Raw genomic sequence first — 27,554 nt, forward strand, 5'->3', positions numbered from 1 at the left:
ACTCTAACTAGTGGACATGCAGGTTATTCTGAATATTTTGGTGACTATATTTTTGTGCACATTTGATTATGTAAACAGGATGATTTTGTAGAAGCCAAACTGCTGGGTAAAAGGAAATTTACTTGAAGGCTTTTGATATACTTCAAAATATATTCCAGAAAGTTTATACCATCCATCAAGAGTTTAAGAATACAACAGGAGGGTAAAAAAACTTAAAAATTTTTTTTAATATAACATTGACCATCTTTCCACATTTTCCCCAAGCATTTGTATTATTCTGTTAATATCTTTTACATAAATTCTGACTCATTTTTCCATGAAGTAGTCATCTTTTTACTATTAATTTATAATAGCTCTTTGTGATCACTCCACATTTCTGTTCCTTAGTTTCTTCATCTATAATATGAGGAAAATAATAGGAAATCTGCCTCTTAGGGCTGTTACAAGGATAAAATAAGATGTAAACCACTAAATGTAACTACTAAAGCACAGTAGCTAGCACACAGAAAATATACGGCAAATACTAGGTGCTCTTTTGTTATTTTTTATTTTATTTATTTATTTCTGTGTGTGTGAGGAAGATCAGCTCTGAGCTAACATCCAATGAGAACCCTCTTTTTGCCAAGGAAGATTGGCCCTGGGCTAACATCCGTGCCCATCTTCCTCTACTTTATATGAGACACTGCCACAGCATGGCTTGACAAGCGGTGCGTCGGTGCGCGCCCAGGATCTGAACCTGCGAACCCTGGGCCACCAAAGTGTAGCGCACACACTTAACCACTGTGCCACCAGGCCGGCCCCTATTTTTTATTTTTATGCAATCCCATTTATTGATATTTTCCTTTATGGTTTCTGGGTTTCCTATTATTTAGCATCTCTTGTTCCCAAGACGATGCAAATATGTTATCTTATATTTTATTATAGTATTTTTTAAATGTTTGATCTGTTGCCAATTTACTGTGGTCTAATATTTGGGAAATTCTTCTGAATGATATGACAGAGTGTCCTCCTGACTTGCTCCTGCCATCTCACTGCATACTTTGACTTTCAGGTACCTGGAGGGGACACTATTTTAGTTTCTAATTTTTGAGAAGATTTTTCACTATAATATTGTTTGTTATACCACTTGGATGTATGTCTTTGGCAAGATAAAGAAAACAGTTCAATGCGCATGTGCATTAACTACTTAGTCCAAAAGACACCACTAGTTTTCTTTCCAAATTTCCCTTCAGAATGCAAATGGCATGTTTATGAAATGTCATACCTTTAATTTCTATCAACTAATACCTTATTAGCTTTAAACACTTACTTTTCAGCCAATTAAAAATGCGACACATTCTTAACTAATTAAATGGATCTGGTGGCATAAATCCTGCTATAAATTTAAGAGAAAAATCTACAAGATAAAAACAAAAGCTAACTTATTGTTAAAGAAAGCTAACTGTCTTTCACAAAGAAAAATCATTGAAAAATTCAGTTCCCAAACATTTACCCAAATTGAAAAGTCCTATCTTATATAAATAGGCTACAAATGAAAGATCTTACAAATAAAAAAATTTAAAAATCTTACCTTTAAGCAGTGCAGTAAGTATTGCTACATCGATATCTTGATGTTCATCTGATCCAATGTGGAAAACAGTGATCTATTTAGAGATTAATTCATAATATTATGCCTTTACATTTTAAAAGCTAAGGCATGAGGGACATAAAACAGAAAGTAATTTCAAACTACATGGGAGATACTGTTTGTTTTTTTTTTATCAGAAATAACTTCATTTCAACCAAAAAAAAAAAAAAAACCACAACAAAAGACTTTGTATCATCTACCAAATAAAATGGCAAGTATACTCAAAATGTTTAGTTTCATATTATATTCATTTTTTGACCTATCTTATGTCATTTACTAGAGTAAGCAACTTATGGGCTGAGCCTATAGATTATTTATCTGAGTAAACCCTGCCGTTCCTTCTACAGAGTGAACACTTACTCAATTCAAGTAATATATGGGTTCTTGAATGTGAAATGTTTTGTTCAATCTTTTTACTGGAAATTTCTTTATTTTTTTTATTTTTTAGAATTTTATTTATTTTATTTATTTATTTTTTATGTGAGGGAGATCAGCCGTGAGCTAACAACCGTGCTAATCCTCCTCTTTTTGCTGAGGAAGACCGGCTCTGAGCTAACATCTATTGCCAATCCTCCTCCTATTTTTTCTTCCCCAAAGCCCCAGTAGATAGTTGTATGTCACAGTTGCACATCCTTCTATTTGCTGTATGTGGGATGCGGCCTCAGCAAGGCCGGAAAAGCGGTGCGTCGGTGCAAACCCGGGATCTGAACCCGGGCCACCAGTAGCGGAGCGCGCACGCTTAACCACTAAGCCACCGGGCCGGCCCTGGAAATTGTTTTAAATTATTCAAAATGTAACACCATTTAAGACATTTTTATTTAATAACATTTTTCATAAAGTAAAAGACTATTGTTATAACCCCAATAAAAAATTTTCACCTAACTTCATTTCATAGAGTACAAAATCAAAATGCATGCAAGAAAACACCAAACCAAACCATGTTATCTACCTACTTACAGAGTTGTTAAAAAATTTTCTCTCTGAAAACTTAAACCATGTTTAGATGACAAAAATTAAGCAGCACTGATCTTTAATTAGAGCCTACTCACTCAGAGTAAAATAGTTTAAGGTTTTCTTTCCCCAAATATATCTTAGAGAAGCCATTAACAACTCTTTAGAGTTCTTCCTTGATCTTGGACATACTCTATTGAGGCCTAGTTATGAAACCTTTCCTCGAAGAGTAGTGCAAATATATGTCTTAATACATATAAAAACTATAATCCTTCTATGATATCTCTTAGCTTGAATAAAACAATAAATGATATTTTTACATGGTTAAAAAAGATTTAAAAATTTTAAATCCAAATTAAAAACACAAGTATTTCACCAATTTAGAATGTGCTTCAAATGGGGGAAAAAAAGGCTTTATTCTGCTGAAATCTACTTACAAGCTCCTTTTTTTTCATGCACTCCATCAGTGTTTGAAATAAATGAACTGCTTCACTCTGGCCAAAGTTAAATGTTTTTTTGATGGTTGAAATAATATCAGGCTCTGCTGCATCAGGAAGATTCCTGGAATAAGAGGAAACAATTCACTGATTTCAATTTCCATTATCTGTAGAATCTAATATGAAGCACAGGTGGATCCATGTAAGAGCTTTAAAGATACTGTATTACTATTGAATACAGTATCCTTCATGAGACTCCCACTATAAGTCACAAGGGGGAAAAATGGAATGAAGTGATTTTTCTCTAAATTATTTTGAATTTTTTTTACACGGCATGTGTTGCAATATCAGTATTTATGTTTTATAAGATATGATACATAAAGCAGTATTTCACCAAGATGCCTTAAACATGAGCACATTCGCATTTTTATTTCTTTTTCTCAATAATAAATTTACATGGCTAAAGAAATCTAATAATATAAAATAATATTAAATATAAAAATATGAAAATTAATAGTAAAAGTCTCCTTCCCACTGTCGTCCATCTGCCCAATTCCATCTCAACTGCTTTCAAGAAACACTACTATTAGGGGCCGGCCCGGCGGCACAAGTGGTTAAGTGCGTGCGCTCCGCTGTGGCGGCCCGGGGTTTGCCGGTTCGGATCCCGGGTGCGCACCAATGCACCACTTGTCAAGCCATGCTGTGGTGGCGTCCCGTATAAAGTGGAGGAAGATGAGCCCAGATGTTAGCCCAGGGCCAGTCTTCCTCAGCAAAAAAAGAGGAGGATTAGCAGATGTTAGCACAGGGCTGATCTTCCTCACACACACACAAAAAAGAAACACTATTATTAGTTTGTATAACTTTCCAGGATCTCTTTCTATATATATACAAATAATTACCCTTCTCCTTTTTTTCTACATAAAAGGTGGCACAATATACATACTACTTTACATCTTCCTTTTTCTGTGTATATATTTTGGTTCCCAAATCTAGTACACAGGTACCAACTTTACTCAGCTACAAACTATTCCATTATGTGGCTACACTACAGTTTATTTTCTAGTCCCCTTGATATATGTTCTGTTTGGTTCCAATCTTTCACTATGACAAACAACATTGTAATGAGTAACTTTATACATATGTTATTTTGTGTGTGTACAAGTATATCTGTAGGAACAATTCCCAGAAAGGGAACTATTCAGTCAGAAGATGTGTGCCTCTATATGTTTGATAGATTTTGCAAAATTGTCCTCTACACAGACTGTCATATTTTAATTCATTCCAATAATGTATCAGACAGGCTATTTCATTCAGCCTTAAAAAGGTATTGTATTAAACTTGAAATTTTCATGTTCATACAACACTGAAATGAATCTAATATTCTAAAAACCATAAGTCTCTTTACATAAAATTATTAAAAATTTGTTGTACTCATGCACTCACCCTCCTTCTGTTTGTTTATGAATATATGCTAGTAGATCTGCAGCTCTGCCTGTTCCTTCACATACGACAACTGGAACAGGAGGACTTTCCTGAAGGTATTCTAAAACTGTGAGAATAACATTTGGCCCACCCTCAAATATAAGTGCCACCACAGGGACACCTTGACCAATTCCTAAAAAAAAGTAAAAGATTAGTTAAGATATTAGGCAAAATTCAAAAATTTAATCTTATTTTTTACTCAATCAAAAACAAAATAAAAATAAAAAGCCAAAATATAACTTCTTATATTGACTTCATTTTAAGCACGCAACATGATACTAGTCTGGCATAAATAAATACTGAATAAATTACTTTTCATTGACTTTAGTCTGTTCTAAATGACAAAATTAGAAAATCCAATATATAAGCAGGCACACACTAGAATTTACATATTCATTGAAAACATATTCATCTTGTATTATTTCACTAATTGAACTCTTAAGAAATTTATAACACCAGTTTGCCTTTTAGTTTGTTTCTTAATACTGTATGAGTTGAACTTCTAATATATGTTTTTATTCATTTTAAAAATGTATTTCTGATTCTAAATGCATTGAGACATTAACATAAAAATTAATGACAGCATCAGGATTATATAAATGGAACTGATCAACAAAATACAAAACCTCTACAAGGGTAACAAAAAATTTAGTGAAGAATACCAATTTTTGTTTTTACAATAACCTGCAATGCAGTGAGAGAATCCAAAATATAGGTAATTACAGGATTTCTAGAACATTACTAATCATTAGGAGATATGACTCCATCAGAATCTAAATTCACTGTTCTGTAATTTTGTATTTCTATTTCACTTTGTCATAAAGCTCACTGTGTTGTCCTAGGATTACAAAATTTCTTCTTTTTCAACAAAAATCTAGATGTTGAACCACCAAGTCTGACCACGGTTGGAAAGGAAGACCAGTGCCAAGATTATCAACTTTTAAAACACATCTACCAAAGAGTGATATCTACTCATGTTATAAACTTTCAACAAGGTGATTCTAACTTTGCAAAAGCATTGTTTTTCCTCTTTACTCTTCAATCTTGAATTTCAAAGTCATGTACTGGAATATACCACACATTAAGAATATTTCTGAATTCTCTGGGCTGCAATGGGGTTATAATAGCAACAGAGCTTCCAATGAACCTTTGTGGCTTTGGCCTCGATATCTGAGTACCCTATTCAGCCTCAGACTTCTCTTCCTAGGTCTTCTTATTTTGCCTAAGGTCAGTCATTCTTGGGTGTGTCATGTAATCCTGGTACATAAGGAAATGAGCACTTCAAAGAACATCCTGTCTTTTTAGAATGTTGCTGGCAATTAATACAGCCCAGAATAATTTCAACAAGAACAAATTTATGAATTCCCTTACTAGCATGAATTCTTTGTTGATTAATAGTTTTTTCAAGTTCTCTTCTCAGTCTGACTTCTGCCCCATACTTTCCAACAGTGCCATCATCCACCAGTATGAAATGGGAATGTAGGTTATTCAGAACATTCAGTTTGCTCAGAGGGTTCAATAAAGTTTGATAAGGAGCAACCACCTAAACAACAATGAACATAAGAGTTGAAACAGGATTAAATATAATATAATGTAAAGTAAAAATAAACTTTGAAATAATCTGTAAAGGGAAGTAGGAGATAAAATTCTATTTACGTATAGCAACAAACAGAAAATGCCTGAGAATATATCAAAAAGCAAAAGCTTTTAAGTAGCTGAAGATTAATCAATAATGAGTTGAACCACACAATATTTTGACTCTTACTGCAGAATATATAATATTTCATCATCACACGCAAAGAAAGAAGCAGCAGCAAATAAGTAAATAAATAAATAATGTGAAGAAATTATTACGTTATTAGTGAATAAAGTGCAATGTATAAGGGACACGGAATAAAAGCAATCAAATGTCATATTGCTATTTTTCTAGCCATAAGTAGAAACTCTAAAATTGATATTAGAAATTTAATCACACTTGAAAGTAATCATTATAATGCGGTAATTCCGTGTTAATAGTCTCTTGATAAATACCTATAACCAATTCACATTTCTTTAGTCAAATAAAACACTAGCATTTGACTACTATTCTTAGTGACAAAATTAATTCTTAATGTCATGTAGTCATTAAAAATTTAATTACAAGTCGCAGGATACAAAATCAATCTACAAAAATCAGTTGCATTTCTGTATGCTAATAACGAACTAACAGAAAGAAAGCTCAAAAAGATAATACCATGTACAATTGCATCAAAAAGAATAAAATATCTAGGAATAAATCTTACCAAGGAGGTGAAAGACTATACAATGAAAACTACAAGACATTATTGAAAGAAATCGATGATGACATAAAGAAATGGAAAGACATCCCATGCACATGGATTGGAAGAATAAACATAGTTAAAACGTCTATATTACCTAAAGCAATCTACAGATTCAATGCAATCCCAATCAGAATCCCAATGACATTCTTCACAGAAATAGAAAAAAGAATACTAAAATTCATATGGGGCAACAAAAGACCCCAAACAGCTAAAGCAATCCTAAGAAAAAAGAACAAAGCTGGAGGCATCACAATCCCTGACTTCAAAACATACTACAAAGCAATAGTAATCAAAACTGCATGGTACTGGTACAAAAACAGACACACAGATCAATGGAACAGAATTAAAGACCAGAAATAAAAGCACACATATACAGACAGCTAATTTTCGACAAAGGAGCTAAGAACATACAATGGAGAAAGGCAAGTCTCTTCAATAAATGGTGTTGGGAAAACTGGACAGCCACATGCTAAAGAATGAAAGTGCACCATCTGCTATCGCCATTCACAAAAATTAACTCAAAATGGATCAAAGACCTGAAGGTGAGACCTGAAACTATAAAACTCATAGAAGAAAATATAGGCAACACACTATTTGACATTGGTCATAAAGGAATCTTTTCGGATGACATGCCTACCCAGACTAGGGAAACTAAAGAAAAAATAAACAAGTGGGACTTTATCAGATTAAAGATCTTCCACAAGACAAACCAAACCAGAATCAAGATGAACAGACAACCCACCAGCTGGGAGAAAATATTTGCAAAACATATATCTGACAAGGGGTTAATCTCCATAATATATAAAGAACTCACACAACTGAACAACAAAAAAATAAACAACCCGATCAAAAAATGGGCAGAGGAAATGAACAGACACTTCTCCAAAGAAGATATACAGATGGCCAATAGGCACATGAAAAGATGTTCAACATCACTAATCATCAGGGAAATGCAAATCAAAACAACACTAAGATATCACCTCACACCCGTTAGAATGGCTATCACCACTAAGACAAAAAACAACAAACGTTGGAGAGGATGTGGTGAAACAGGAACCCTCATACACAGCTGGTGGGAATGCAAACTGGTACAGCCTCTATGGAAAATTGTATGGAGATTCCTGAAAGAATTAAAAATAGAAATACCCCATGATCCAGCTATCCCATTACTGGGAATCTATCCAATGAACCTAAATCAACAATCCAAAGAGGCTTATGCACCCCTATGTTCACTGCAGCATTATTCACTATAGCCAAGAAGTGGAAGCAACCTAAGTGTCCCTTGACTGATGATTGGATCAAGAAGATGTGGTATATATATACAATGGAATACTACTCAGCCATAAAAAAAAACAAAATTGTCCCATTTGCAACAACATGGATGGGCCTGGAGGATATTATGTTAAGTGAAATAAGCCAGAAAGAGAAAGACAAACACTGTATGATCTCACTCATATGTGGAATATAAACCAATACATGGACAGAGAAAACTATATTGTAGTTACCAGGGGCAATGGGGGTGGGGGGTGGGCACAAGGGGTGAAGGGAGACATATATATGGTGATGGACAAACAAAAATGTACAACCCAAAATTTTACAATGTTATAAACTATTAAAACATCAATAAAAAAAATTTAATTACAAAGACTGGCATGATACGGAAAAGGTGTGAAATAATTATACAAAAGAGGCAGAAACCAAAATGTATTAACGCTACAATGACAATCATTTATATCTATGAATGCATTTTAGACAGGAAGAAAACCTCAGGAAAATATTTTTTAAACTTAAGTTGAAAAGTATGGTATGTGATGAATATTTTAAGTTGCCTTTCATTATCCTTACACTAATTTTGTTTATACGTTAAGTTCAAATATAAGAAATTTTAAAAATCATTCTTACATCTCTCCCAACAAGGTCATTTCTGTTTTCAATCACTCCCCATGGAGCTATTCCAATAGTGCAAATCTTTCGAGATGATCTGGAAGCATGTTCTTTGAGGGCATCACCAACATGTTTTGCCACACCTGTTCATACAAAATTTAACTCATTTTATCTGAAAATCTTCATTGTGTTCAGAACAATCCTGTACTCTATCTGTAACATTACAATTTGTGATATTTTTCTTTACACATACAAGATAAAAGGCAACAAGGTCCAAAGACAAACTTACAAAAGAAAACACAAGGACTAAAAAGAAAAAAAAAAAAAAAAAAACCTAAAATGTCAAATCACTACAGCTGCCTGAAACACATGTGAAACTTTTACCATGTTGTTAGGCCTGCTCCTCTCCTAGATACCTCATGTAAGTAACTGCAGTTTTTGTTATTGCTCTACAACATCATCTAAAGAAAATGAAGAAAACGGCTCAGAACTATAAGCAAAACACACACACAACAAACAACTACAAAAATTGTTCAACTGATTCAAAAACTGGGAGAAAAGTAAAAAAGACTCTTGAAAAGAGCATATAACTCCTCATTATCACTGTTATGGGCTAAATTGTATCCTCCTCAAAATTCGTATGTTGAAATCCCATCCTAGTACCTCAAAATGTGACTGTATTTGGAGACAGGTTCTTTAGAGCGGTTATCACGTTAAAATGAGGCCATCAGGACGGACCTTAATCCAACCTAACTGGTGTCCTTTATAGGAAGAGGAAATTTGGACACAAAAAGAGACATCGGGGGCGGGGGGGGGGGGGGCCGGCCCAGTGGCGCAAGCAGTTAAGCGCCTGCACTCCGCTGCGGCGGCCGGGGATTTGCTGGTTCGGATCCTGAGCGTGCACTGACGCATCGCTTGTCAAGCCATGCTGTGGCACCGTCCCAGATAAAGTAGAGGAAGATGGGCATGGATGTTAGCCCAGGGCCAGTCTTCCTCAGCAAAAAGAGGAGGATTGGCAGATGTTAGCTCAGGGCCGATCTTCCTCACAAAAAAAAAAAAGAGAGAGAGAGAGAGAGACATCAGGGATGCACACGCAAAGAAGAAAGGGCATAAGAGGACAGAGTGACAATGTGGCCATCTGCAAGACAACGAGAGGCCTCAGGAGGAACCAAACCTGCTAACATCTTCATCTTGGACCTCCAGAACTGTAAAAAAACAAATTTCTTTTGTTTAAGCCACTGTCTGTGTCATTTTGTTATGGTAGCCCTAGCAAACCAATGCATCACTCAATTTGAATTTCATAATGCATTAGATCTCATTCCTCACTTGGATTATGGAAATAGCATCTTCACTGGTCTTCCAACTGCTGCCTTGCTTGTTTACAGTCTATTTTTAAAACATCATACAAGTGATCTTTGCTCGTGGCAACTCTGCTTAAAACCTTCCCTCCTCATTCACAGTAAAAGTCAAAGTGCTTATAATGGCCTACAAGGCCTTATACAATGAGCTGCCTACTGCCCCTGCTATTCACCACACTACCCCACCCCAGCCCTGCCACCACCACATACCCATAACTCTCTGACCTCATCACTGAGCACTCCTTGGCTCATTCCACTCAACCTACACCAGACCTTTCTTACTATTCTTACAACACACTAGCCATTTCTTCTCCTTTAAATACTCTGCCACACATTATTCTCATCTTGCTCCCTCACCTCCTTCCATTTCTACTCCAATATCACCACACCAATGAAGCCCCCTCCACCACCCTTCATTATCCCTCCTGTATATTTCACGTGCCTCCATAGCACTTATCATCTAACATATTATACATTACTTAGTTATCTGCTTTGTCTACATCTTCCCCACTAGAATATAAGTTCCATGAAGATAAATATTTTATTTTGTGAAATGATATATTTTCAGCAGCCAGAAGAATGTCTGACACACAATGAAGTTCAAAAAACAGTTGCTGATAATGAATTAGATGTTTGCAAAATAATTTAAATAATAATTATGTTTTACTTTGGATATTAAAATTAATTTGCCTTCCTTATATCTAACCTGTACATGTGATGGGGAAGACTTGGAATGAAAGATTATAACATACTAATAATTAATTTTGAAAGTTACTTTTTACCACTTCCTAGGCAATGGACTGCCATTCTTCTATTAATTTATCAGTAGTCAGAAAGTGACAGGAAGAACACTTTGCTCTGTAGTAGGGGTCAGCAACCCTTTTTGTAAAGGGCCAAACAGTAAATATTTTAGGCTTTGTAGGGCATACATACCTATTCACCTCAGCTGTTGTGGCACAAAAGCAGTCACAGACAATACAAAAACAAATGAGTGTGGCTGTGTTCCAACAAACCTTTATTTACAAAAACAAGGAGTGGGCTGGATTTGGTGCATGGGACGACAGTTTGCCAATCCCTGCTCTAACTGAAGTGCATTATTTTTTTAAAAGACTAAATGAAAATCAAATACTTTTACAGTTACCACTTATACCTAAGAACTGTAGATTATTTAACAGAAAAACCCAATATATCTATACTCAGTGTTGAGTATTATTTCAAATATCTAATTAATATTATGAAAAATTTACAAACACTAAATAAAATTGGTATGATCATCACATTACCTGTGTTTACACCTCCAGTTAAAATCCAAGCTCCGGTTGTAACTGCAGCTTTAATAAGACCCTTTCCAATCAACTGCTTGATTCGTGGGTGAAGCTCAAACTTCTGCATGCCCCCATGTACAGAGATAACAAGTTTGGGTAATTCCATTTGCCATTCTTTAAGCAGAAGTTGCAGAATGACTTCAGGTTTGGTGTCATATGATAGTCTCACATACTAAAGATGATTTTTGAAAAACAAAATAATTGAATATGTTCATAGGTTTCATAATGCAACATTATATGACTTTAGAAAAATTTTATTTGATTCAGATTATTATAAAATAGATTTCATAGGCTACTTTTAATATATTTACACTCCTAGCAATAAGCAATAGCAAATGATTTTAAAGATGGAAAATCATTCTGTAAGAGCTAGAGAGGTAGTGGCACTCTAATTTTTAAACTTCAAGATTAAGACATAAATATGTTACTCTTTCTGTTTATATAAATTCAACTACCATTCATCCAATTTACAAATTTATCCACAATATTTATGCCTTGTTTAACTATGAGTATTCAGCGAGCAAGTATTAAGACTAGCTACAGTGATGGGAAAAAAGAAAAACAGAGAAGAATGGTGAAAAAAATGGAAGCTTCTACAACTCTTGCTATTGAGAGGCAAATATTAAATTATCTGTTTCAAAGTTTTGAATGTTTCAAATTATCAACAAATTACTGAAAATAATAAATAAATCTTATTCAATATTTCAAGATGTTCAAATGAATTCACCAGTTTAACTTCTGAAAATCATTCTATGGAAAATAAGCTATCAAATCTGTGGAATAACTTCATCTGGTTTGAAAGATTTAAAAAAATTATCTTTGGGGCCGGCCACCAGGCAAGTTCACACACTCCACCTCGGTGGCCTGGGGTTCGCAGGTTCAGATTCCAGGCGCGGACCTACACACCACTCACTGAGCCATGCTGTGGCGGAGTCCCACATACAAAGAGGAGGAAGACTGGCACAGATGTTAGCTCAGGGCCAATCTTCCTCACCAAAAAAAATTTAAAAAGTAAAATAAAATAAAATAATCATCTTTCTGTTAAGTGACATCACAAAACTTAACTTGCTATGACCACTCTAATTCATTCTCTTTTTTCAAAGCACCTATATGATTTAGCTCATAAGGAGTCTGAAATATTCATGTTCATGCTGGATGAAAAACGTTTTTAATCATCGCTAAGAAAGATTCTTTGCAAAATAATATATTGCCCATTCCTTTACAAACACAGAACCTCAATGAAAAATATCCCACAGTATCAGAATCCTACAGAACTGAGAAGACTCCCAAGTCTCTTAAGAATGCTCTGTAATGAGATTTGTTCTATACTAAGTCTTTCTGCATTAGTTTCGTTTAACTCATTATTATACTTGGGTACATAAAGTAGTGTTTGGAAAACAGCCTAAAGTTAAATTAAAAGAAAAAAGATTATGTTAGAAACAAATGAGGAATTCTACTTCCAACAATGATGGACTAGGTTGTTTTGGACTAATTCTGCCCCTGGGAACTACAAAAAATAGAAAAAGATAAATAACATCTGTTCTAAGGCATCAGAGAGCTACCAAGGCAGAGAGAACTTGTAGGATCAGGATCCAAGAGAATAGGAAAATTTTGAGAGATGGGCCCACCATTTGGCATTGCTTTTCCCATCAAGGAAGGGAGGCATGCAGAACAACGTAAATGGTGAAATGCTGGTAAATCTAAATGAATAATAATAATGTTTTGGGGGCTTAAAATATACAAAGAAATAAAATTCATAGCAACAGAAGCATGTAAGTCAAAAGGGAAATAAAAGCAGTTACAAGTATTCTAAAGGTTCTTCCATTGTCCAGGAAATAATAAAAGTACTAATTTATAAGAGTAACAAGTTAAAAATGCATTTTTTTAAAATAATTTTATTTATTTTTTTCCCCCAAAGCCCCAGTAGATAGTTGTATGTCATAGCTGCACTTCCTTCTAGTTGCTGTATGTGGGACGCGGCCTCAGCATGGTCGGAGAAGCAGTGCGTTGGTGCGCGCCCGGGATCCGAACCCGGGCCGCCAGCAGTGGAGCGCGCTCACTTAACTGCTAAGCCACGGGCCGGCCCTAAAAATGCATTTTATACTGTTTATTATAAGATTAATCTAAAGCATAGAAAAAGAATGTATAAATAATATGCTAATAAGAAAGGGAAGAAATAATAATACATAATCCAAAAGACACAAGAAAGAAAAGGGAACAAAGAGAGAGTAGACTAAATTAAAAAAAAAAAAAAATATATATATATATATATATATATGCTGCTTAAAAAGAAACCTCTTACATAAGGAAAGGTTAAAAGTAAAAGGGAAAAAAAAATTTAGCTATAGTGATTTCAGAAAAAGCAGACTTCGTCAAGAAAAACGATGAGATAAAAGGCATTTCATGATGAAGAAGGTTCAATTCACCAAGCTATAACAATTCTATATTTGTATGCACCTATACAAAGAACTTCAAAATACATAAACAAATGATTGAGACTAATTTTCTGACACAGTGTTTTATAAATTGTCATATAATAGATGTATATTATTTAAATAACAAGATAAACTGAAGTAAAAAATCAAATAGATGACATACCTTAGCTCTGTATGAATGAGAACCCCCTTGAAAATTTATGACTCCATACGCATCCGTTGGGCTCTGTTCTGTATGCTTTTCCACAGACCATTCTTCTAATGTCTGATTAAAATGGTCACCCAATTTCACATCTGAGTATTTCATGGCAAGACTTGCAGTAAAACAAGCATGTTGCTTGACCAAGCGACCACAATAACACCTAAAAATAAAATAAAATTTTAAAAAGACCTGTGAAAAAATTAGTTAATGATAAATGAATTAAAACAAATGAACCAATGAAGAGTATGAAAATAATTTGACTTTTTGATTTTCAGATATTATCTTCATGATGGCATTAGTATTAGATGATTAGTCATCTAAATTTAGTGTGGGGCATCTACGGAATGTAGTATAGTCATGCACTGATTAATAATAGAGATGCATTCTGAGAAATATGTCATTAGGTGTGTTGCTCACTATGCGAACATCATAGAGTATACTTACACAAACCTAGATAGTATAGCCTACTACATACTCAGGCTACATGGTACTAATTTTATGGCACCACTGTCATATACGCAGTCCGTCATTGACTAAAACGTTGTCAGATGGAGCATGACTGTATAGTCATATAACAGAACAGTATTCAGCAACAGAAAGGAATGCACCACTAATATGGATGAATCTCAAAATCATTATGCTGAATGAAAGAAGCCAGATGCCAAAGAGTACATATTTATATGATTCCATGTATACAGAATTCAAGAAAATGCACACTAATCTTTATGGTGACAATAATGGGGGCCTGGGGCCAGGGGCAGAAAGAAGGTTTGCATTCTACCTAGAAGCATTGACTGGACAACTATGTAGGAAGTAGGAACCCAGTGGAGTCAGGCAGATTTTTTTTTTTTTTTTGGTGAGGAAGATCAGCCCTGTGCTAACATCTGCCAGTCCTCCTCTTTTTTTTTTTGCTGAGGAAGACTGGCCCTGGGCTAACACCCGTGCCCATCTTCCTCCACTTTATATGGGACTCCGCCACCGCATGGCTTGCCAAGCGGTGCATCAGTGCGCACCTGGGATCCAAACCGGCGAACCCTGGGCCACCGCAGCAGAGCGCACGCACTTAACCGCCTGCGCTACTGGGCCGGCCCCAAGTCAGGCAGATTTGATAAAAAATAATATCAGAGTTTGTAGAAACCAAAGGAGCTAATGTGGGGCAGAAAACAAAAAGAGGAAGCATCTAGAGACAGAAAGTTCCAGATGTACACAGAAGGGTCTCCTTAAGCATGAGTAAGAATAAACCACCCAGGGCAAAGGTAAAAACTACTAGATAGCAGTAAGCCACATAATTCCTGAAGTTCATAAAGGGCAAGGAATAATTTATGTTTTCACTAGCCAGAGAGGAGAAATCTCATAAGACACAAGGCCTATGACATGGTCCTCAGAAGAGTAACGCCTAATTAAAGAGCTAAATTAGACCTAGATCACACGTGCCCTGACAAAGTGTAAGAGCAAGACTTGAAAGAATCAAACTGATTCAAAGTAACTTAATTACATGCTAAAATAAGTCAAAATTCCCTAATGGAATGTAACAAAATCCAACACCCCAAAATATAAAATTCACAGTATGTAGCACCCATCAAAAATTAGTAGGCATGCAAAGAAGTGTAAAAACATAAGTGAAAAAAAATCAGTAAATGAAGACCCAGAAATTGTATAGAGATGATGGAATGAGCAGAAAAGGACACTAAAACAAGGCACACCTTGTTTTATTGCATTTTGCTTGATTACCCTTTACAGATATCGAGTTTTTTAAATGGCAGGTCTCTGGCAACCCTGTGTCAAGCAGGTCTATCAGTGCCATTTTTCCAACAGCATTTGCTCACTGTATGTCTCTGTGTCACATCTGGCAATTCTCACAATACTTTTCAAACTTTTTCATTATTAATTAACATATTTGTTACGGTGATCTGTGATCAGTGATCTTTGATGTTACTATTGTAATTGTTTTGGAGCGTCATGAGCTGCGCCCATATAAGATGGCTAACTTAATCAATAAATGTCATATGCGTTCCCCTGTCTCTGACCCTCTTCTTGGGCCTCCCTATTCCCTGAGACACTGAATATTGAAATTCAGGCCAATTAATAAGCCTACAACAGTTTCTAAGTGTTCAAGTGAAAGTAAAAGTCGCATGTCTCGCACTTTAAGTCAAAACCTAGAAATGATTAAGCTTAGTGAGAAAGGAATGTCGAAAGCCAAAATAGACCAAAAACTAGGTTTCTTGTGCCAAACAGCCAAACTGAATGCAAAGGAAAAGCTCTTGAAGGAAATTAAAATTGCTACCCCAGCAAACACACAAATGATAAGAAAGTGAAACAGCCTTATTGCTGATATGGAGAAAGTTTTAATGTTCTGGATAGAAAATCAAACCAGCCACAACATTCCCTTAAGCTAAAGCCTAATCCAGAGCAAGGCCCTAACTCTCTTCAATTCTATGAAGGCTGAGAGAGGTGAGTAAGCTGAAGAAGAAAAGTGTGAAGCTAGCAGAGGTTGGTTCATGAGGTTTAAGGAAAGAAGCCGTCTCCACAACATAAAAGTGCAAGGTGAAGCAACAAATGCTGATGTAGTAGCTGCAGCAAATTACCCAGAAGATCTAGCGAAGATAATTAATGACGGTGGCTACACTAAACAACAGATTTTCAATGTAGATGAAATAGCCTTCTATTGTAAGAAGATGCCATATATGACTCTCATTGCCAGAAAGAAGTGAATGCCTGGCTTCAAAGCTTCAAAGGACAGCTGACTCTTGTTAGGGGCTAATGCAGCTGGTGACTTTAAGTTGAAGCCAATGCCATTTACCATTCTAAAAATCCTAGGGCCTTTAAGTATTATGCCAAACCTACTCTGCCTGTGCTCTTTAAATGGAACAACAAAGCCTGGATGACAGCACATCTGTTTACAACATGGTTTACTGAATATTTTAAGCCCACTCTCAGACCTACTGCTCAGAAAAAAAGATTCCTTTCAAAACCTGACTGATCATTGATAATGCACCTGGTCATCCAAGAGCCCTGATGGAGATGTACAATGAGATTAATGTTGTTTTCATGCCTGCTAACACAACATCCATTCTGCAGCCCAATGGATCAAGGAATTATTTCAACTTTCAAGTCTTATTATTTAAGAAATACATTTCATAAGGCTATAGCTAGTGATTCCTCTGATGGATATGGGCAAAGGAAATGGAAAACTTTCTGGAAAGGATTCGCCATTCTAGATGCCATTAAGAACATTTGTGATTCATGGGAAGAGGTCAAAATACCAATATTAACAGGAGTTTGGAAGTGGTTGATTCCAACTCTCATGGATGACTTTGAGAGGTTCAAGACTCCAGTGGAGGAAGTAACTGCAGATGTGGTGTAAATAGCAAGAGAACTAGAATTAGAAGTGGAGCCTGAAGATGTGACCGAATTGCTGCAATCTCATGATAAAACTTTAACAGATGAGTTGCTTCTTACAGATGAGCAAAGAAAATGGTTTCTTGAGATGGAATCTACTCCTAGTGAAGATGCTGTGAAGAGTGTTGAAATGACAACAAAGGATTTAAAACATTACATAAACTTAGTTGATAAAGCAGTGGCAGGGTTTGAGAGGATAACTCGAATTTTGAAAGAAGTTCTACTGTGGGTAAAATACTATTAAATAGCATCACATGCTAAAAAGAAATCGTTTGTAAAAGGAAGAGTCAATTGATGTGGCAAACTTCACTGTTGTCTTATTTTAAGAAATTGCCACAGCCACCCACCTTCAGCAACCACCACCGTCATCTGTCAGTAGCCATCAATATGAAATCAAAACCTTCTGCCAGCAAAAAGATCACAACTCACTGAAGGCTCAGCTGGTTAGCATTTTTTAGCAATAAAGTATTTTTAAATTAAGGTATATACGTTGTTTTATTAGACATAATGCTTTTGCACACTTAATAGACTACAGTATAGTGTAAACATAACTTTTATATGCACTGGGAAACCAAAAAATTTGTGTGACTTGCTTTACTGTGATATTCACTTTATTGTGGTGGTCTGGAACCAAACCTGCAATATCTCCGAGGTTTGCCTGTATTATAAATAAGCTCCAACATTAAGAAATGCTCGGGAAGGTAGAGGAAAACATGAACACGTTGAGGAAGGAATTGGCAAATATTAAAAAAAAAAAAAGGCCCAACTAGAATCTAAAGATAATACAATATCTGAAGTGAACATGTCACAGGGTGGGATTCATATATCAGACACTACTAAAAAAGAAAACCAGTAAACTTGAAGACATAGCAATAGAAACTATCCAAAATGAAATACTCAGAAAAAAGATTGAAAGGAACAAAAGGAATAGAACATAGTGACCTGTGGAACAATATCAAGTAGCTCAAGACATATGTAATTCAAGTCTCAGAATGAAGGAAATGGGAATAATTTTAAAACATATTGGGCAAAAATTTGAAAACTATTTGACAGATCTGACCAGTTCAATAAGAACTATGCAAAACAAGCTTGAAGAAATCACAGCCGGGCATTGTTAAAAGCTAGTGATAAAGAGAAAATCTTAAAAGCAGCCAGACTACAAATGTCACATTATGATACAAGAGAACAAAGATAAGAATGACAGCAGACATCTTGTCAAAAACCATACAAGCCAAAAGTCATCAGTATAGCACCTTTAAAGTACTAAAAGGAAAAAAAAAAGTATCAACTTAGAATCCTGTAAGACTTGAACAAAACTATCAGCCAACCAAAGTGACTTAATAGACGTTTATAGAACACTCCACCCAACAACCGAATAAAAACTCTACTAGAGTGTACAAGAACTATTTACCAAGATTGACCATATTCTGGGCCATAAAATAAGTCTCAATAAACTAAAAAGGATGGAAATCATATAAAGTATGCTCTCAGACCACAATATAAACTAGAAACCAATAAAAGAAACATACCTAGAAAATTCTCAAGTATTTGGAAATTAAATGACACTTCTAATTAACTCATGGATCAAAGAAACTCACAAAAGAAACTAGAAAATATTTGGAACAAAATGAAAATAAAAATAATAACAAAACAATGGGATGCAATTGTACAGGGCTTAGAACAAAAGTTATAGCGTGTATTCATATATACACTTTACAGTATAAAAATATACTATATAGGATAAAAATCTGTAGTATATAGTTTAAATTAGAAAAGAAGACCCACGAGCAATACCAATCTAAACTTCCACCTTAACAACTAAAAAGAGCAAATTAAACCCAAAGTAAGCAGATGGAAAGAAAAAATAAAAAGAACATAAGGAGGCCGGCCCTGTGGCTTGGTGGTTAAGTGCGCGCACTGCAATGCTGGCGGCCCGGGTTCGGATCCCGGGTGCGCATTGAGGCACCACTTCTCCGTCCATCCTGAGGCTGAGTCCCACATGCAGCAACTAGAAGGATGTGCAGCTGTGACATACAACTATCTACTGGGGCTTTGGGGGGAAAAAATAAAATAAAATAAATAAAATCTTTAAAAAAAAAGAACATAAGGAAACAGGAAAGAGAAAAACAACAGAGAAAAATCAATGAAACAAAGAGCTTGCTCATTGAAAAGACCAACAAAATTGAACATTCATTCACTATAAACATTTTCTGCAAACTAGGAAAGGAGGGAACTTCCTCAACACAGATACCATTATACTTATAAATCTTACCTTGAGCACCACTACATTTTGAGTCCTGTGTGTCCCTCTACCTAATCACCAAACCTAGGGGTCATCTTGGGGAGTCTTGACAAAAGTGAACAAAACATATGAGATAACTGTTTTCAAGCACTGAACAAGAGGAACCATGGGACTTCAGTCTTTGAAATGAGGGAAATATGAGGTGAGTGTCCATGACTGCACCAGCCCGGGGCAATCTCTCAACCCTTGTGCATAGCCATGATGCTCAGGCAGAAAACGGCAGTATCACCGAGCTGAGCAAGGAGGCAGAAAACAGAATTCCAGGCTGCTGAAACAGCTGGAATTTGTAGCAGGGTGCCAGAGAAGAGAGACAAAGAAACTTGCATGAGGATTCACCGTGGGTTCTCGGCCATGGACTGAGCTGTATCTGTGTCAGGCAAGACTCTGTGACACCTAGCAGAAATCACTTGCTGTGGGTCTGAGAACAGTCATAAAGGGTTAGGAGGAACATAACTGAGCACCTTGGTCTTTCAGGTGAGACCCTAAAAAGGCTACACTTTAGGAGTAAGGTCCACATCCTAGGACTAAGTACAAAATAAAAATACAGCTGCCCTAACAAAGAATAAAATCAAGCCTGATGGGACAAAAGAATGCCAATAATCATCACCTGTCAGAACAAAACTGAACACCCTTTAAAGGAAGATAACATAGTCCAGAACCTCTAAAGTGGATCATATACAATGTTCACAGCATACAACAAAGAAAAAGTACAAAAATGTAACTCATAACCAACAAAAAAAGTGGACAATAGAAACAGACCCTAAATGACGCAGGTGTTGGAATTGTAAACACATTCAAATTAAGGAATTAGAAATATGTTCAAGGACTTATAGAAATAGATGGTGATAATAAAGATACAGATAGGGCATCTCAGCAGTCACATGGAAAATGTAATAAAGAATAAAATGGGGGCCAGCCCGGTGGCTCAAGCGGTTAAGTGCGCGTGCTCCGCTACAGCGGCCCAGGGTTCACCGGTTCAGATCCCAGGCACGCACCAACACACCGCTTGTTAAGCCATGCTGTGGCGGCGTCCCATATAAAGTAGAGGAAGATGGGCACGGATGTTAGCCCAGGGCCAGTCTCCCTCAGCAAAAAAAAAAGAGGAGGACTGGCATCAGATGTTAGCTCAGGGCTGGTCTTCCTCCCAACAAAAAAATAAAATGGAAATTCTAGAGATGAAAAATATAACACATGACATGAAAAGTTAAGGGTTAGTGAACCTGAAGACAGATCAATACAAATGACCTGACCTAATTTGATAAATGGAAAAAAATTTTAAATAAAAAAATAAAACAGGGCCTCAAAGGGCTGTGGGAAATATCAAGCAATCTAACATGTATAACTGGAGTCCTCGAGGGAAGAGAGAAAGAAAGGGGCAGAAAAATATTTTAAGAAACAATGGTTGAAAACTTCCCAATTTGGTGAAAAACATGAACTTGCAGATATTTATGCAAGCAGAGTAAGTACAAAGAGAAGCACTCAGGCATATTATAGACCTGTTGCTGAAAACCAAAGCTACAGGAAAAAAAAAATTTCTTTAAAGGATCCAGAGGAAAAAAAGATTCATTACATACAGGAGAACAACTACACTAATAACAGCTGACTTCTCACTAGAAACAAGACACAGGAGACAATACAACGATATCTTTAAAGTGCTGGAGGGGGCCGGCCCAGTGGCGTAGTGGTTAAGTTCACATGCTCCGTTTCAGTGGCCCAGGGTTCACAGGTTCGGATCCTGGGTGCACACTGACGTACCACTTTGTCAAGCCATGCTGTGGCAGCATCCCATATAAAGCAGAGCAAGATGGGCACGGATGTTAGCCCAGGGCCAATCTTCCTCAGCAAAAAGAGGAAGATCGGCATCGGATGTTAGCTAAGGGCTAATCTTCCTCACAAAATAAATAAATAAATAAAGTACTGGAATGAGAAAACTGTCAACTCAGAATTCTACATCCAGTGAAAATAGCCTTCAAAATTCAAAGTAAAATAAACATATTTTCAGATAAAATAAGCTGAGAAAATTCATCTCCAGTAGATCTGAATTATACCAAATGCTAAAGGAAGCTCTTCAGCCTGAATGGAAAGACACCAGATGGAACATCTCATATAGAGGAAAGAATGAATAGGATTGGAGATGGTAAAACAACTCAGTATATCTAAAACAAACTCATTCTATGCACTTTTGTTTTTAGCCTACCAACCAGGGACCTTCTCGTCTTCCTCTTACATTCCTTCATCAGATCTTAACGAACAATATATACTGTTTACTTAGTATACTATTATATAGTATATATATAATATATATACTAGTAATAGAATATTATTTACTTAGTTGCCTAAGTAAGAAATTTAGGTACCATACTGAAATCCCCCCTTTCTCCACAGATCCACGACATCCTATTGAGTTTATGTCATTAATCCTTTCAAATATGTCTATTTCTCTTCATCCTCATAGCCACTATCTTAATTCAGGCTCTCATTTTTTGCCAGAATTACTCCAAAACTTTCCAAACTATTTTTTTCTCCCAATCCAATCTCCTCAAAATGCCAACTGCTTTTACTGGGGGAAAAAAAAAACCTTGAGAATGTTACTTCCCTATATAATATCTTTTTAACATGAAATCTAAGCTATGTGGCATAGTGCACAAAGAGCTTAAACGATCTGGCCCCTACTTATTTCTCTAGACTCAGATCTCTCCAACATCTATCTTACATTCTACAGTTTCCTGACAGAACCATGATCTCTTTCACTGTCTGGCCTTCCCACTTCCTGTTCTCTGTGCCTAAAATCCCTTTCCTTCAATCGTTACTCAATTAACACTCAACCCATAGAACTCTGTTCAGGTAGCTTCACTTGAGTTTCAAGCAGCCTTGCCTGATCCTTCACCTCAGAAGTCTGAGTAAAGTTAACCCTCAAATACAATAGCTTGTGAATTTTATCCCATTGTATTCTAACTGATGTTTCTAATAGATTAGAAGTTTTATTTTTCAAGTTTTTATTTATTAGATTATTAGTTTTATTTTTCAAAATCTGGGAAATAAAGTTATGTTATTAAAACTTACCTGACGAGTTGCTGACAAATTTGACATCCTGGAAGGCATCTATAAAACAAGGTAAATTTATTACTTAAAAGGAAAAAAAAATTCTTAGTTTAAACTAAACTATGTAAAATACACAAAAAAGTAAAAAACGAAAGAAAATTATATATTTAGTTTAATTTTTCAGTAGATACTATAGGTCATTTATACTTTGATTTATATATTCAAATAACTATTTTTTTTAAACTCACATAGTTTCCATATTTTAAATACAATTAGTTGTGACATAAAATTCAGAAACCATAAGAGAAAAGACTGATAGATTTAACTACATAAAAATACAACATTTGTACATGGCAAAAATACGCCACTAATGAAGTTTAAAGTCAAACAGGAAAAACATTTGCAGACAAAAGGTTAGTTTCCCTAATATATAAAGAGCTTCATCAAATCCATATAAAAAGAAAAATATATGAACAGTTGACAGTGAAAACATACATATGAAAAGGTATTTGATTATAAAAGATTTTTTAAAAATACTTTAAGACCATATCTTGGAGAGAATATAGAGAAAGGTCTCATATCTGCTGGTGGAACTATACTAATCTCTATGGAGGACAATTTGGTGATACTCATCAAAATGAAAAATGTAGATTCCTTCTCAAACTCTAATTCCAGTACTAAAAGTATAGGCTAAAAATTATCTGTAGCATATGTGTAAAATGATTAATGTACAAGGTTATTCACTACAGCATTTTTTTTAATAGCAAACGGAAAAACAGAATAGCTAAAATAAAGGACTACTAAAACCAAGTATGATCCAAGCATATAGTTAAAAAGGATGCAACAATTAAAAACAAAATGGTTATTGTCAAGATAATAAACACAATGAGCCAAACAGTATGTACGTAAAAGGAGAGAGGGAAGACTAAATACACATCTGCTTGGACATGCAAAGACTATATCTATTTCTGGAAGATATTCCAAGGAATAGGTAATACCGGTTTCCTTTTGGAAGGGGAACTTATAGTTAAGGCACAGTGGTAGAAAGGAGACTTCCACTTATAACTTTTGGTACCTTGTAAATCCACATATTAACCTATTCATATAAAATGAATTCTAAAATTCACCTAGTGTAGAAAGAAATGACCAGCTAAGCGTGTTTGTCAATTATGTCTCATATGAATGGCTAAAGCCAAGGATACTTAATAATAGTTTGAGATTTCTTTAACACCTAATGAGTACTTTTATTATTTCTAATGCAAAATGAAATTTAAAAAATTATAGAAAACAAACTCCTTAATGATAATACAATTTTATTTTTTAATAAAGCAAAACCATAATTTTCTCTCAATGAAAAAATAAGTGTCTATTTCTGAACTTATTTGGAACACATTGAACTATGGAGATCTAAATTCTAATCCCATCTTTATGAATCATTAGCCAGGTGATCTGGGAAATGTCATTTATGCTCTCTTGTTAAGAAATGTGATGTTATGTTTTTAACAAAACATAACTTTTTTAATTTTCTTTTTTTTTTTTTTTGGTAAGGAAGATCAGCCCTATGCTAACATCTGCCAATTCTCCTCTTTTTCTTTTTTTTTCTGCTGAGGAAGACTGGCCCTGGGCTAACATCCGTGCCCGTCTTCCTCCACTTTATATGGGATGCCGCCACAGCATGGCTTGCCAAGCGGTGCGTCGGTGTGCGCCCGGGATCCGAACCGGCGAACCCCGGGCCGCCGCAGCAGAGCACACACACTTAACCGCTTGCGCCACCAGGCTGGCCCCAACAAAAACATGTTTAATAATTAGTAAGAAATTCAAATAAATCATAGAATAATGATTGAAAGAGACAATAGGTTACCTACTTTAATGATCTAAAAAGACATTTACAGAATTGACAAAAAATTGGAATATTAAAAAGTATTGTTTTCTCAACAGTAATCAAATAAATGCAAATTTAAGACATTTACTATTTTCTACTTATCACTTTTTCTTGAAGATGATGGAAAATGTTACTATAGTCAATACTCAGTACAGAAAGCGTTCTTATCACTACTGGTGATAATGTATATTGCTTCAATCCTTTTGGAAAGCTTTTTGGCATTACATATACTAAGGGAAAAAAAGCCTTCAAGACAAAAAAAGTTTTATCCACTAAGATCTTTAGATGGCCTAATTTTAATTTATAATGGCTAAAAATTAAAAAAACTCAAATGCCCAATAGTGAAATAGGTATACAAATTGTGGTATATAGACTAACAGGACATTAACTACCATTCTTGTAAAATATCTATAATATGAAAAAATATATTTACTATAACATTTTGTTAAAAAGCAGATACAATATTTTAAAACAAAAGCTATGCATTGAGGAAACATTAAAAATACATGCACCAAAATGTTATTAATAATGACTGTCTTGATGTATTGAAACTGAGTACTGAGCCAACTTTCTGCTTCTCAAAAGTTTTCAGAGAGGCCAGTACGGTGGCATAGTGGTGAAGTTTGCGTTCTCCGCTTCAGTAGCACCAGGATTCGCAGGTTCGGATCCCGGGCGCAGATCTATGCACCGCTCATCAAGCCATGCTGTGGCAGCATCCCACATACAAAATGGAGGAAGACAGGCGTGGATTTTAGCTCAGGGCTAATCTTCCTCAGCAAAAAGAGGAAGACTGGCAACGGACATTAGCTCAGGGCCAATCTTCCTCAGCAAAACAAAAAAAGAGTTTTTAGAGCCAGCAATGATGGCCTAGTGGTTAAAAGTTCAGCACTCTCCACTTCAGCGGCCCGGGTTCAGTTACCAGTCAAGGAACCACACTACTCGTCTGTCAGTAGCCATGCTGTGGAAGAAGCTCACATAGAAGAACTAGAAGGACTTACAATTAGAATATACAACTATGTACTGGGGCTTTGGGCAAAAAAAAATATTTTTCAAAATTTATCATGTACATTACTCTTATAATAGAAATTTGTTTAAGTGAGAGAGATATTCAAAATAGGGATTTTTTTTCATTGTTAAAAAGAAATGTTGAATTCAAACAGCAAGTTTATGTAATGTAACAAAGGTTTAGAAATTCTATTCAACAAATATTTACTGAGTATCTACTATGGACAATAGATGCTATAAATTTAAAATACATCAGTTAATAAGAAATTATCTACTTGGCTATGTTTTTATAAAGGCCATATATCAAATGGAAGTAAAAGTTGCAGAGAAGGTAACTGGATAGAGAACAAAGTTTAATAGGAGATGTGAAACATATGCAGATTCAAAAATCTTGCAGATGCCTTTGTCAATTAATTTTTCCTAAGTGCCTATGAAAAGAGGTGCTCTGTAGACTATGAAATAACTATATCTTTGATTTCCCTTTTTCAGCTTTCTTCTATTTTTCGGCTTCAGAAAAAAAAATTTTAGAAAAAATATTTCTTCAATAAATACCTCGTGAGGTCGACTTTTTCTTGAATTTTAGCTAATGTTCTTTACTTTCAAATTTTTCTATAATCAAAGCTATTTTAAAGACCAAAAGGACAACCAGAGCTGCCTCAAGTCTCTGATGATAGGTTTTCCCATAGGTGCTGATCTATATATATACTGCGACAAACAAAAATAGCAACTATTAGGTTCATACTGGTCTCTTCTGCATGAACCATAGTGTTGGGTACTCAGTAGATGCCTAATAAACAGATACACAAACATTTTTAAGTTCTCAGTATCAGTGAATCAGTTAAAAAAAGAGAGCCTTAACTGCCTTATCTTTGTAATACACTAATATGATTTGGGGGAGTTTAGGGATGGCGAACACTCTGAAGAAGAAATTTTATGTTGTAAATGTCATTAAGAACTCCAGAATACTGATATCTTGCTAATGATATCTCCTTCTCCCAATCCTAAAAAAATAATTAACAGTAAGCACAAAAACTAACAGTAACTACAAATAATTTAATCAATGATTTTGGTTTTTATTAAGTAAACAGCAATATAGTTTATATCTAAATTTCTAGAACAACCAAGAAGAAACAAAAGTATGCTTACCTGTGAGGGTCTTTGGAACTTGGTATAATATATACACATTCCCTCTTGGTCAAAGTGCTTTCTATCCAAGATTTCTGGGACTAAAACAAAAAGTTTTAAAAGGTGGTTTATAAATTAACTCACTAACCTTACAAGGAAATAATTTAATGATAAATACTAAAAATAAATAGTCATACTCTTTTTTTCAATTCACTAAGTATTTACTATATACTACATGCTACCTAAAATATTAGAATCATTCCATTTACAGTATTCACCCCCTTATCTGCAGTATCGCTTTCCATGGTTTCAGTTACCCGCAAGCAACTGAAGTCCGAAAATATTAAATGGAAATTTCCAGAAATAAACAATTCATAAGTTTTAAATTGCGTACCATTCTGAGTAGCGAGATGTAATCTCGAGCTGTCCCACTCGGTCGCGTGACGTGAATCATCCCTTTGTCTGGCGTATTCACACTGTATACGCTACCCGCCAGTTAAGTCATTTAGTAACCAACTCTGTTATGAGATCTACTGTTGTGGTATCGCAGTGCTTGTGTTCAAGTAACCCTTATTTTACTTCATAATGGCCCCAAAGTGCAAGAGTAGTGATGCTGGAAATTTGGATACGCCAAAGAGAAGGTGTACAGTGCTTCCTTTAAGTGAAAAGGTAAAAGTTCTTGACTTAATAAGGAAAGAAAAAAATCATATGCTGAGGTTGTTGAGATCCAGGATAAGAACAAATCTTACATCCATGAAATTGTGAAGAAGGAAAAAG

The 27,554-nt window shown here is 35.3% G+C and overlaps 2 protein-coding genes across 2 annotated transcripts in view; both read right to left on the reverse strand.

The window, feature by feature from the left end:
* TRPM7 (transient receptor potential cation channel subfamily M member 7) overlaps positions 1–14,127 on the reverse strand; it is a 94,362-nt gene extending 80,235 nt beyond the window's left edge. The window contains exons 1-7 of the mRNA XM_014780713.2: positions 13,984–14,127; positions 11,344–11,557; positions 8,721–8,845; positions 5,869–6,040; positions 4,459–4,630; positions 3,016–3,139; positions 1,571–1,643 (exon numbers count right to left, since the gene is read on the reverse strand). Of these exons, the coding sequence (XP_014636199.2) occupies positions 1,571–1,643; positions 3,016–3,139; positions 4,459–4,630; positions 5,869–6,040; positions 8,721–8,845; positions 11,344–11,557; positions 13,984–14,127 (1,024 nt within the window). The remainder of the gene's footprint in view (positions 1–1,570; positions 1,644–3,015; positions 3,140–4,458; positions 4,631–5,868; positions 6,041–8,720; positions 8,846–11,343; positions 11,558–13,983) is intronic.
* The window catches only part of LOC147917551 (uncharacterized), a 33,540-nt gene continuing 20,020 nt past the window's right edge, over positions 14,035–27,554 (reverse strand). The window contains exons 2-4 of the mRNA XM_087427155.1: positions 26,799–26,878; positions 22,787–22,825; positions 14,035–14,182 (exon numbers count right to left, since the gene is read on the reverse strand). Of these exons, the coding sequence (XP_087283281.1) occupies positions 14,099–14,182; positions 22,787–22,825; positions 26,799–26,878 (203 nt within the window). The 3' untranslated portion in view covers positions 14,035–14,098. The remainder of the gene's footprint in view (positions 14,183–22,786; positions 22,826–26,798; positions 26,879–27,554) is intronic.

This window comes from Ceratotherium simum, chromosome 3 (assembly GCF_057802395.1).
Source record: "Ceratotherium simum simum isolate JZ-2026a chromosome 3, ASM5780239v1, whole genome shotgun sequence".
Taxonomy (NCBI): Eukaryota; Metazoa; Chordata; class Mammalia; order Perissodactyla; family Rhinocerotidae; genus Ceratotherium; species Ceratotherium simum.